The 12,117-nt window shown below is 42.2% G+C and overlaps 1 protein-coding gene across 3 annotated transcripts in view; it reads left to right on the top strand.

Moving 5' to 3' along the window:
* The first annotated feature begins 3,817 nt into the window (after nt 1-3,817).
* Nucleotides 3,818-12,117, top strand: part of LOC116842651 — an 11,756-nt gene continuing 3,456 nt past the window's right edge. For 2 of the 3 annotated variants that reach the window (XM_032812159.1, XM_032812157.1), the window contains exons 1-8: nt 3,818-4,101; nt 6,233-6,379; nt 7,138-7,269; nt 7,377-7,460; nt 8,249-8,476; nt 9,506-9,709; nt 9,914-10,108; nt 10,232-11,748. In XM_032812159.1, coding sequence (XP_032668050.1) covers nt 6,356-6,379; nt 7,138-7,269; nt 7,377-7,460; nt 8,249-8,476; nt 9,506-9,709; nt 9,914-10,108; nt 10,232-11,748 — 2,384 coding nt within the window. In that variant the 5' untranslated portion in view covers nt 3,818-4,101; nt 6,233-6,355. The remainder of the gene's footprint in view (nt 4,102-6,232; nt 6,380-7,137; nt 7,270-7,376; nt 7,461-8,248; nt 8,477-9,505; nt 9,710-9,913; nt 10,109-10,231; nt 11,749-12,117) is intronic. The other variant, XM_032812158.1, reaches the window with a different exon arrangement.

Genomic DNA, 12,117 nt, shown 5'->3' with positions numbered 1-12,117 from the left:
GTATTATATGCTATATGTCTCTTATTGGATTTTGGTGAAAACTACAACAAATTTGTACTGAACTCTCCGCCTTCTATATTTGTGTTGTATAAAAATATTTTTAAAACCAATGACATCAATTTTTTATACACACACAAAATACTCTCTATTTATTTAAATTCATCACGCGTATTCCCTTCAGAGCTGATCTGAAGCATTTTACGATATGCTATATATTTTCCTTAATATTCGGCTGTTAAAGTGGAATACTCTGTATGTATACATATATATATATATATATATATATATATATATATATATAGAATGGTTGAAAGGTCAGTCTATAGACAAAATGCGGTTCTGGCAGGGTTCCAAAAAAGTGAAATTATGTTTAGCCGAGACAGCGCGATCAGTATCCCTTTCCTCGACATAACTACTCTCACTTCCTCGAGTAAAGAATTGTTTGTTAGATATTGTTTACCGCAGATTACATAAGAAGCACGAGAAAGCAAAAGCGACAACCTGTGAAGATAGAAATTCATACATCTACACCATACACACATGTGTGCGCACTTACTTCGTCGTAAATTTACTCAGGCGTCACATTGTTGATCTTGCTTGCTTATCGATCTGCCCAAGTATTTATTAGAACCCTTGCCTATTGATTGCTTTGAAAAAATAAGGTCAGATCGTTTAAAGGGTGTCGAAGCAGTTTCCTAGATCTTCCGCGGCGCTTTCATAAATAATATTAAAGCGGACCTATCTGTTTGAAGAGCGTCTTTGTTAATCGTTATCAATAAACAATATTTTGCACGCAAATCGGTCGCGTGATTCAGAGATCGAAAATGAATGAAATATATCGAGAAAAATTCATGAGATTTCGCAAGATTTGATGAACGATCTTTAGGAATCGAGAATTCCATTTAGCACTCTCGGATCGCCCTTTACCTCTTTCTCTAACTCTATTCGCAACGTAATGACGCCACCTAACGACGTAACTGAAACGTAGACTTATACAGAGCGTGTTCCGTCAAAGACACGTTAAATTACATTCTGTTCAGTTAAATTGTGCCATTAATTATATCAATAAAATACTGTTCAATTCAGTTTCCAGATGTAACATTTTTTATAAGATCTTTGTAGGTATGCTAGATACTTTTGATGCATTTATAATAGATATGACATTAATGATCGAAGTTGACAAAATACCGAAATTGACAATATAAGATTTGGATGTTTCACCCCATTGTGTGGTGGAAAGGGACTCTAATCTTCCTTGAATGTTACTTTTTTCGAAATTTTTGTAAGAAGACACTTTTATATATATATGTAAGTTCATGGATTAAAAGTACTTTACACATCTACTATCGCATACGTCCTTGACCAAATTTAATTGCGCGAAATTCCATTCTTCTCACACATCTAATCATCCGCGTCCTTTTTATAATTCCTCGGGTGTCTCCCAAGTCGGGGAGGCACACACGTATTCATCTTAAGGAAGCTAAGATCGCGCGCAATGTTCCCGTCTCAATGAAAGAGATTCCTTCACGAAGATATTCGCTATTACATTCGGATAATAGAAAGTTTGAGTAGAGGAAATAATTCGCATAATGGAACTCTCTATTCATTCAACGACAAAGCCAATTCTCTGTGAAGCGAATTATACATTCGTAACATATCGTGAGATAAATCTGCGTTGGAAACTCTCGTTTAAGCTAATGACGTTGCGACGAACAATACTAATAATAACAATTAGCTGATATATTCCGTTACTAATGCATCCGGTTATTTTTCATGGACAGTTATCTCTCTCTTTCTTCCTTTCTTCCTCCTCCCCTCTCTCTCACACACACACATACAGACGCCTACTGTCCAGATACTTCGAGATACATGCGCACTTGTTCACGTCTACCATCTCGTCTCAAATTATAATCAATAGATAGCCGTCGAGACGGCGCCAAAATGCGCCTTTGTTCCGAGCTGTAGCATCGATGAAGATGAAATATGCCTGCAGATAATCAATTTCGGTTTAATTTGCAACATTTCGCGACTCCACGTTCATACAATTCATACTTAACTAACGTTCAACATACAATATTCCATGTGCAATATGGATAATTAAAGTGCTACAAGCTAAAACTTTGTGAGATATGCCAATTTTGCTTTCCTGCAACCCTCTAATATCGAAGACAGTATGAAGATAATAAAGGCAATATTTTCCTAGATAAAGTTATTAAGATCATTAATAAATATCAATTGTATGTAAATCGTTAAGTAGCGGTGAGGGCAAAGTAACGTTGCGAGTGAGCAGCGCGGTCCAGCGTGATGTATCTGAGAGATGCTGAGTTTTCTCGAGAGATCGCCCGAGAGCTTTGTAAGAATTTTCTTCTAGACTTACGAGTAAAGCAATACATGGACAACGGGGCGAGAGAAGGGAAATATTTATTTAGACATAAAAAAGGCCGTGCTGCTTTGTGCGTGCAACGGTAGATCGAGAGAAGGACGAGGACAACGATCGATAGACAGTCCTTATCTAATTTCCCTGCGGTGCGCTACTGGTGTTTACGCGTGTATGTGCACACACATACACACGCATACACACAGATACGGTGTTTTGTGTTTCGACGTTGGTGGACCTGAATACAGAGTTCCTCGCTCCAACCGCACGAGGTCTCCAAGGTCAATTCCAAATTTGTTTATCACTCCTGCCGACCCTTGATCTTCTGAGACTTACTAGATAGTGTTACTAGAAATTTTCTATTGCACACACCTAAATATCCAAAGATTGTTATAAAAAAAACTTGTCAATAAGATTTAAATATTACATCAATTAATTAATTTACAAATGAAATAATTAGTTATGTTTAGTATTCACCCGAATTCATACAGTTTAATTATACTATATTTATATAATGCGTCACAGCAAATCACATTGATTTCCATTTTCTCACTTTCCACCACTCCCTTCGTGTTACCTCTTGAATTGAATAATGTGAAAAATATATCAATAGGCATTGATATTACTCAATAATAATATCCATCATAAAATGGAAAAATCATGTTCGAATTGACAAGCGTGACCGATCCCATCTCTAAGTTTTATCTAAGACTGCATGGCGGTCATGCAAACTCGTATTATACACGTCTGAATGTTATCGCGGCCATGTGTTTGCAAATGATCACTATATATACTAACATTAGCATAACGAGCCTGGCCCTGACGTTGTTCCTCTGATCTATCGAGGACATTACTCACAAAGAGCATTTCTCCCAAGAAAAGTTCCCCAGTGCTACACGTATAGAGAAGAGCTTTGTAAATATACGATCTTTAATATTTCTTAAAAATGGATCCGTTCATTTACAACTGTTCGAGTACTTCTCAACCATAACTTGATGCGTCAACTTGAAATTCTCTCAAGTGCTCTCGCGAAATGCACCACCCTCTCGCGAGACTCCAAACTGCCCTAGTTATTAATATTGCCGTCCTTTCTCACGCGATCGGAAAATTCGTTGTCCTCGTGCAACTGAAAAATCTAACGCCCTACGACCCGGAGAATTCCGCCTCCCGGACTACCGCAATTCGCCGCAGCGCTCCCTCCTGCTTGACACACACCGCCGGCCGTAAAATTTGATGATTATACGACGCTTCTTCCGGGATAGTCCCGCTCTCGCTTTCGAGGGTGAAAAAAGCGCGGCTGTCGAGGGCGGTGCCGCCAAGGGGGTGAGTTGTATATAAGTAAACGAGCGCGCAGGACGCCGACGCGACGCGAAACGCCAGCAGAATCCCCACCGACGCCGCCGGCATCAGCGCCGAGCGTCGGCCACCCCGTCCGTCAGTTGGGGCACCGCCACATCGTCGAACGCTGCTGGCAGTTGTGATCGCAACACCTTCCCCGAGAATGAATCTGCACCTATGTGTCGTGGTGACGCGCTATGAGAGGGTGCCGCGGGGACGTGATCGTGTAGAGCACACCGTCACTCGATAGCTGCCACCCTCGTCGACCGCTCATCCGCATCCCGCAGGCTTCGTCCGTCCATCCACGTTCAATAGGGAGAATCCTGTCCTGTAATCTGCCAGCCCGCAGTGTTCGTCGTGCGCCGAAGGTGTCTCCCCAACTGACGGTAAAGAGTGATAATCGTATGATGGTGTGCTAGGGCGCGATTGCATGATGATTGCACGATACGCGCATTAGCCTTCGTGTACTTTTAATGGATTGGCGCGGTATCGCCAGCTGATCGCACGTCTCATCGCGGAGTTTTTGCTGATCGAACGCGAGTCTCGCGTTTTGCGCTGCAATAAACGATGCTACTCGTTACGTTAAATTTTTTTTGTATTTTTTATTTTTTTTTTTGCATCTCAGTATCTCGTAACCTCATCTTTATCATATGAAAAAGTATACTTTTTTAAACGTATCTTAATCGATGGACAAAAGCTCTCAAACGCTAAATGATTGTTCGCTTCCGAATTTAAGCCCGAGAAAGGGAAATCGCGTGTCCGGTGTCGATGCAACGATCGTAATCAGAAGTGATAATTGTTGACTCGATTCAGTGATTAAATTCGCTGGAGAGGATGCTTCGATAGCGTCCGCATACACTCCGCGTCGGTCGAATGTACGATTTCATGCCGAGAATTTTTCGCGCGGTACATCGTTGCCGTTCCATAGCCACTGCTGGAATGCACTTTGCGCGTCGTTATATAGGGGAGGCTTTTTATAGAATACCGCGCGTAATCGAAAGCGGCGCACAAGCATTAGATGACACTGGATTAATTTCGCACCGTTGCGTACATGTCCACGCTACGATGCGCGGATCGCTAGAAACATGTACACGTGCCGAAAACTACTGGCTGTTTCATCTCCACTTTGGGACTTTTGATATCGTGCAAGAATTTGGAAAATTATGAGAGAAAGACGTAATAAATAAGAAAGAAACGTCTATTACTCGGTGGAAAAAGTCATTTGTCATGCGAAATTCTCTGAAAAAATCGAAAAAAATTCTTCCTCGAGATGCAAAGCGGGATACCTTGGGGAACACCTCCCCCGACTCCGTTAAAATAGATAAAATATTCCAGACCAGGAGCGCCGATAAATTTCGCGATAAAATTCCGTGTCGTGACATGCAAAGGGAGACATAAAAGCGCTGACATGAATCATTTCCGAGCGGACGATTAGCATATCAATATCGCGGAGAAAAAGAACTTCGTCGCTGTCACAGCAAAAGCGTCATTGCTAATAAGGACAACAAAAGAATTTTGTTTGTGTAATTTAAGGAATCATTCGATATTACACAGCAGGGTCTGTTTTATTGGTGATAAAACAATTGAAATAGTTGAAATGAAATTGAAGAGTTTCTGAGCAAAGCTGACTTTCCATGATAATCTATGCTTTATAAACTGGAAATAATCTCTATTCTTAACAATATAATTGCTGTATCATAATGAAATCTCTACTGCTGAAACAAATGTTTACTGACAGAAAGTCGCTTATTATTCTCATGCTTAAAGCATGCATTTAATTACCTACAATCTATCTAGAGAATTTTTGAGAAAACTGTTTGCAGCGAATATTCCAACAACATCGTGTATAAATACTGTACAGACAGCACATGACTATAAATAGTAATCTAGGTTGTGTTGGGTTAAGTTAAGTTAGGTTTTTTCGGAGTGGGGATACACAGAGGGTGGGAGAGTTCCCTCTCTCCGTCGTCTGCACGTTCACTATTCTTATATGCACGTGACCGACCGATAATACTTCAATAACACAAATGTAATGATAAAGTTTCTCTCATAACAATGATGAAACAACCTCCCTTCGTGATTTCTAACCGGGACATTTGAGAGGAACTACTATTTGTATTATCCACGTAATTTGTTAATATCTTTTTGATGGATATTGAACGACAGTTATACATATATAATGCCTTTTGAAGCTCACCCAAGGACATGGCCTTGACAACATACGTCGATGTCAAGATGATCGAACCTAATTAAGTATATCTGCCAAGTTAGATTTGCCAAGGTATATTTGCCAAGTTCTCTTATTGTCCTTATGAATACGTGCTAATAACGACGATTTTGCTATGATGGCAAAATCCTCTTTGATATTGTACCTACCGATGAGGTTGTCCATTAGATACGCTGACGCAATATCCCGATATCACGCGTTTACCCCGCAAGCGTTATGAAATTGAGGTCATTCAAAGACCAAATAAACATTTTCGACGACAGGCTCAATGTGGTGGTTTGTTGCCGTAGGATTGCTGGAGAGAAAGCTGGCAATTTAGCGAGAAATAAACGAAGAGGGTGGCGGAAGACGCTGAAATAACGCAGTTTCATTCCTGACGGCGAATAATCATCCAGTTCAAGATTGGTACAATCATGATGAATCGGGAAAACGAGGAAGTACGTTGATAAAATATCGCGAGAAATGTTCGTTTGTCGTTCATCTATCTTGTGTCTGTCTAGGGGCTGTATTTTGAACGCATAACGCAAATATGTCTTTTCTAATTCTCAAGCTGAAAAATTACATTACCATGCATGTGAGAAAAATGAAACTTCAGATGGCCAAGTTTTTAATGCCAAACATGCGTTCAGAATAAAGGCTTAGGGGTGGGTGTTATTTATCAAGGTAAACCGATAGTTCATGTGCTACCTATATATTTGACGAAATATAGTATGACTATGTGTTTGACGTTCGATAGTATGACTATATATGTTCTCCGCTGCTCTGCGACATATCCAAAGCCAAATCAAAATCGAGGGACACTTCCGACGGTTCCCTTGTGAGCATTTTTTATTTAGTTTAGTGAGTACCACTCAAGCCTGCGAAGTTCTGATCACTCCTTTTAATAACATTCCGTACACGTGCACGTGACGCGACACATCGTTTACGTTGCGAGACAACCTCGCTACAAAGCGGAACATTCGCAACTTTTATTAACGGACTGAACGTGTCTAGTGTTTAAAACATAAAGAGCTATTATTGTTGGTATAGAGCGCGATGTAAGAAGGTTTCCGAGGTGAACTCGGCAGATTTATTGGACGTCGTGTTATTCGCCGGACATTTAACTTTTCCATGAGCGCGAACGCTCGCTCTCGCGCTAGCTCTCGCTCTCCAAATGGCCGGCGACCCTGCAGTATTAATCTTTCACCGTTCTCAGCAGCGACCGATCGCCCAGACATTGTGCGGCGCGCTGCAAAGGGAGCCGAATTGCAAATGCCTGCTGCTGTCGTTGCTGATCTACATCTGCATCGCCGCGGTAACGTGGTGTAGATGCACTAACGTCACCAAGGTATGTGCGCAATCGTCGATCTCTCGCGGGACTTCTCCTTTTTCCTCCTTTCTCTCTTTTCGAAATCCCATAAATAAAGTCTCTCACCCCTATTTTCTACTCCCTAGCTCATGGTCAACTATGCCAAGTTCCCCATCAGAAGCTCGAAGCACATAACGTCGCCCTGCGACGAGGGCTACATATACATTCCGGTACGTACGTTGAGGTAAAAGAAACACGCGGACGACAGAGAGTCGTTCCCCTCTTTAGCTCATTGAGTTTTTTTTTCCATTTAATAACGCAAGTTAACATAAATTCTAGTTTATCCGCCATACAAAACAGAGTATTCCCATAAATGCCATCTACCCGACAGAGACGTGAAAGAGGGTGACATAGAAGAGGGGAAAGGCGGAGGGAGAGACACGATGATGATGAGAGAAGCGAAGGGACAATAATCAATGACATGCGTTCAACTATGCGTAAAAGTGAACAAAGGAAAGAGGTGATGTAAAATGGCTGCTTTCTATTTTGTAACAGATATCGACTTATGTCGTAATTGTTACTAAATAAAAAATGCCTATTTCTTTACATCAATTATTCCCTTTCTTCACTTTCAAACACTTCAATACCACTCTGACTATTGTCATTTTTTTCTTCTTATCATTATCATTGTCTCTTCTCTACTTTCTCGTTCTTTCCACCTCGCTCTCTCACTCTCGTCACCTTTTCTCATATCTAGGTCCTCTAAATGAAATTTATGTCATCTGCTGTATTTGATTGTTCTGGCGGTTAAACTGGAAGTCGACTCGTGTCAACTTGATGTTAATCAAATGGAAAGCATCTACTGCTTCACATCAGCACGTTTCTATCTTCATTTTCACGCGCATCTGGATGCATGCAGCCGACTGTTGCATCTTTGTTTCTTCTCACCCTCATCATTATCTTCCGCTCCCCTTCACTTTTCCTCTCTGTCACCCTCTCTCGTGTCTCTGTCCCATAGGTGGCATTTATGGGAATGCTATATCTAGTTTATCTGGTGGAGTGCTACCATTCGCCTATCAGAATCGATCTATTGCACGCCGAGAGCCAGGACAGTGTACTATCCAAACTGACGCAACTGAAAATGGCACGGCCGACTATATGGTGGAGGGCTGTTTCCTACCACTATGCGCGCAGGAAACGGCAGATCACGCGTTACAGGAACGGGGATAATTATATCACCACGCAGGTGACGTATCTCGTTACTTCGGCGGTCTTTGTCGGAGACGTTTGCCACCTTGTAATCCTTCCGCTGCTGGGCGTAATCTGAGAAAGTACTTAAAGTTGAAGTCTGCGCGATACAACACGTGCGGCTAGATATTCGAGAGAATCGGATCAAATATTGACGCGGGTTATAGTTAGAACTTGGAAATAAAATCTTGTTTCGTCGAAGCCCGGTTTCACTGAAAAAAATGCTTTATTGATCCGGCTAGAATATTAAATGTCACAGCTTAAATATCACAGCTTAAATTAAATATCACAGCAAGATTTATCGCTGTTTCCTGTATATCTGTATACAACTACCCTGTGATATGTAGAATTTACAACAGTAATATTCTAGAAATATCTACAAGTAAATTTAAATAGATAAGAGGATTATTCGCATTTGTTTTTTGTCGCTAGTTTTTTCTACCACAGACACTTTTATAACAAGTATGATTAGCTTTAATCTGGATGAGCGCCACAGAGAGACTTTTTCGCTCAATTTTACAAATAGCAGTGTATATCGCAGTGTTTGCTAATCATTTATCCATCTTAGCTAATTTCCCATATCTAGATAATTTTCGCTGCGATTGCAAGATCATCTTTTCTTGAATGTAGAACAATAAAAATTCGAAAATTTCCGAAAGGTACTCAAGAAGAAGTTAGAGAAGATTAACGCAACAATTGTGAATAGATAGTGAATAGTTTTCAACATCTAACCGAAGCTATCTTCTGTATGATTTTCATTGATCGACTCAATACAACTCCTCTATCATTTTGCATTTTTGTCAGGTCGTAAAGTACACACATTAAGCAATTTAAGAAGCAATATCTCTCGGATATACAAAATTTATCGACGTTCAAAGGCGTTAGTTACCTAGTTCGATAAGAATCGCGGTATCATTGGACATTCCATTTCTGTACGCTGCGGACACACAGTCACAGTGACGTCACAGATGGCGGAAGGGTGAAGGACGTGCCGAACGTATTTCCGCCTCACCCTCCCGCTCCGTAGGTCTACTACGAAAGAGTGAACACACATGTGGCCACTTCCTCCTATTACTACCATTATTGTGGCGTCAAGGATATCAGCAAGGACCTGGTGCTTGGAGCGAAAATACCGATCACGAAGATCATGCTCACCAAAGGCTTCGCATTCTCAAACATGACCTCCGCCACTGAATTCGAGGAGATTCGATCGAGATTTTTTGCCGAACAGGTAAGAACGAAAACACAATTACGAGCGATAACTTTTTGGTTGTTGATTGCAAAAAATAGCTTTGCAAGATCGTCACCAGCGACTGGTCATGTTGAAACTCCTAGCACTGGTCATCATGTTGAAACTCCTTAACTTCGACTTCCCACATATATCTGCATTGACACGTATATGTATACACATCTAAATATAAAACGACTTTTTCAGGAACTCAGGGATGACTACTTGGAGATGAGAGAAGGTCTCGATATCGGAAACAATGTCAATTCCACAATGTTGGTCGCCGTTCTCGGCAATCCTTGGTTCACGAACCGATATGTCTACTGGTGCCTGAGTGCCTTGCTGCTCAGCTGGCCGTTAAGAGTGATCATAGAGTACAAGACGCAATACGTCGACTATCAGGTAAATATTAATAACTCTTTCACGTTCATTGATTTCCGCGAACTCCGTCTAAACGCAATGTGTTTGTACAAATTAATGGTAAAAGAACAGTCCACAATTATAAACATAACATTTGTCTGTCAGATCACAAAGCTCTTCGGCGTAAATTACGACACACCAACGTCCGGCGAGCCCATCCATGCGTCCATGAGCCAACTCAGTCAACCAGGCTCTTACATGCTGGCGCCCAGTTACAGCGAGGCGTTGCTGATGGACCCAGCGCCCAGCAACGAGCATGGCCAAGAAAACTGGCAAGGTGCTCAGAACGAAGCGAACGTGGAAACGGACATGGTGCCGAGCTACTCTGAGGCGCTTCTGTACGAGCGAGCGGAACAATTAAATCAGCAAAACGTGGTCATGAACGTCGCCACGAACTCGACCGACGCGACGACCTCCTGCAACATAGAGGACCCGAGCGAGCAGATCCTAACGACCCCATGCGAGTATCACTGCCCTTGTCCTTGTCACAGCAACGCGAACAACTACGAGATCAGAGTGGACGAGCGCAGCTACATCGAGATCAGGACGAGCAGTGAACACCTGCCTATCAGCCCACCACCGCCAGTGAACGACGATGACACCTTCGAAAGCCGGATAGCGACGCTGCGGACGACAGCCGACGGTCGCCTGCGTCCCGCCGAGAACCGAACGCCTCGTTCCATGGATAACTTGCAGAGCGGAGCATCGCCGAGCAGATGCGGCAGTTGCGGAAGGATGTCCACCAGCACACAGACGATCAATTCGGACGACCTGTCGCGCGACCAAGTGCCGAAGACCAAGTCCGGCAGAAGCTCGCAGACCTCGTCAGCAGACTTTATCTCCGGTGTGACGTCCAAGAGAGATAAGGAAACCATACCTTGCAACATTTCCGAGCCGAACCTGCGGCTACGCTCGGAACCAACGAACGCATACACGAAGGAGAACGTAAAGAGCTTGGGGAACATCCTGGAGAACGAGGAGGAGCCGATGAGGAGCAGCAGAGCTGGCTGCGTCAATGCGCAGGCAAACTTGCCTAACGAAAGGCCGCACTTTGCTGGACATCAGAGGTGGACACCGCGCTCCGTTCCACCCTCGCTTTCTCATTCCCGTTCGTTGTCTCTCGACGAGGAGAGCGTGTCCAGAAGGGCGTATATGAACAATAAAGGCGCCATTCCGAAGACCGAGGCGCGCAGCAGAATCACCGTGAACCCGATATCGAACGAGGCCTGCTGGAAGCTGCCAAACTCAAAAACATATTTCTGCCTCAAGTCGATCCTTAAGCAGAATAGGCGGAGGTATACCTTGGTAACGGCAGACGAGTACCAGAATCTCGCCAATCAGGACATCAACAGGGACATCAACAGGGACATCAACAGGGATATCAACAGGGACATCAACAGGGACATCAACAGAGACATTAACAGGGACTTAGAGTTTAGAGTTGACGGTTTCGGCAGAGACAAAAAAGTCGATCACGACGTTTGGGCCGATAAATTCGCCGAACGTTCACGCATGAGGGAGAACTTCGCGAATCCCAGAAGGAGAATGCCGTCATTCGAGGAGTTTATGATGGTAGGAGACAGATCGTACGCGACCAGCGATCAAAATAGGGAAAGTACTAGGTAAGCTATTATTAATCTTTTAGTAATTATGTTATACAATTTTTTCGACTGATCAACAATTTGCAGCTCGATGCTAAACATTTGTGTGTTGCTATTTTTCTTTTGTGTATTGCTATGCTATATGTAGTTACTGTAAATAACAGATGTGCGTTGATTTTTTATTTTTACTATTAATATTAATTAGTATCACGCTCAATAATCAGCGTATCGCTGTTTGTTTCTATTTGGTTCGAATAAGAGAGAATGGAAGAAAGAAATGGAAAGTTAGTGAGATAATGCGAAAGAAAGAGCGAATATGATGAAATGAGTAAAATTATATATATATATATATATATATATATATATATATATATATATATATATATATAT

The sequence above is a fragment of the Odontomachus brunneus genome, unplaced genomic scaffold (genome assembly GCF_010583005.1).
Source record: "Odontomachus brunneus isolate Ranch 3 - 2012 unplaced genomic scaffold, Obru_v1 Obru_scaffold_026, whole genome shotgun sequence".
Lineage (NCBI taxonomy): Eukaryota > Metazoa > Arthropoda > Insecta > Hymenoptera > Formicidae > Odontomachus > Odontomachus brunneus.
The sequence above is the reverse complement of the archived record's forward strand: the minus strand, read 5'-3'. Positions and strand labels throughout refer to the sequence as shown.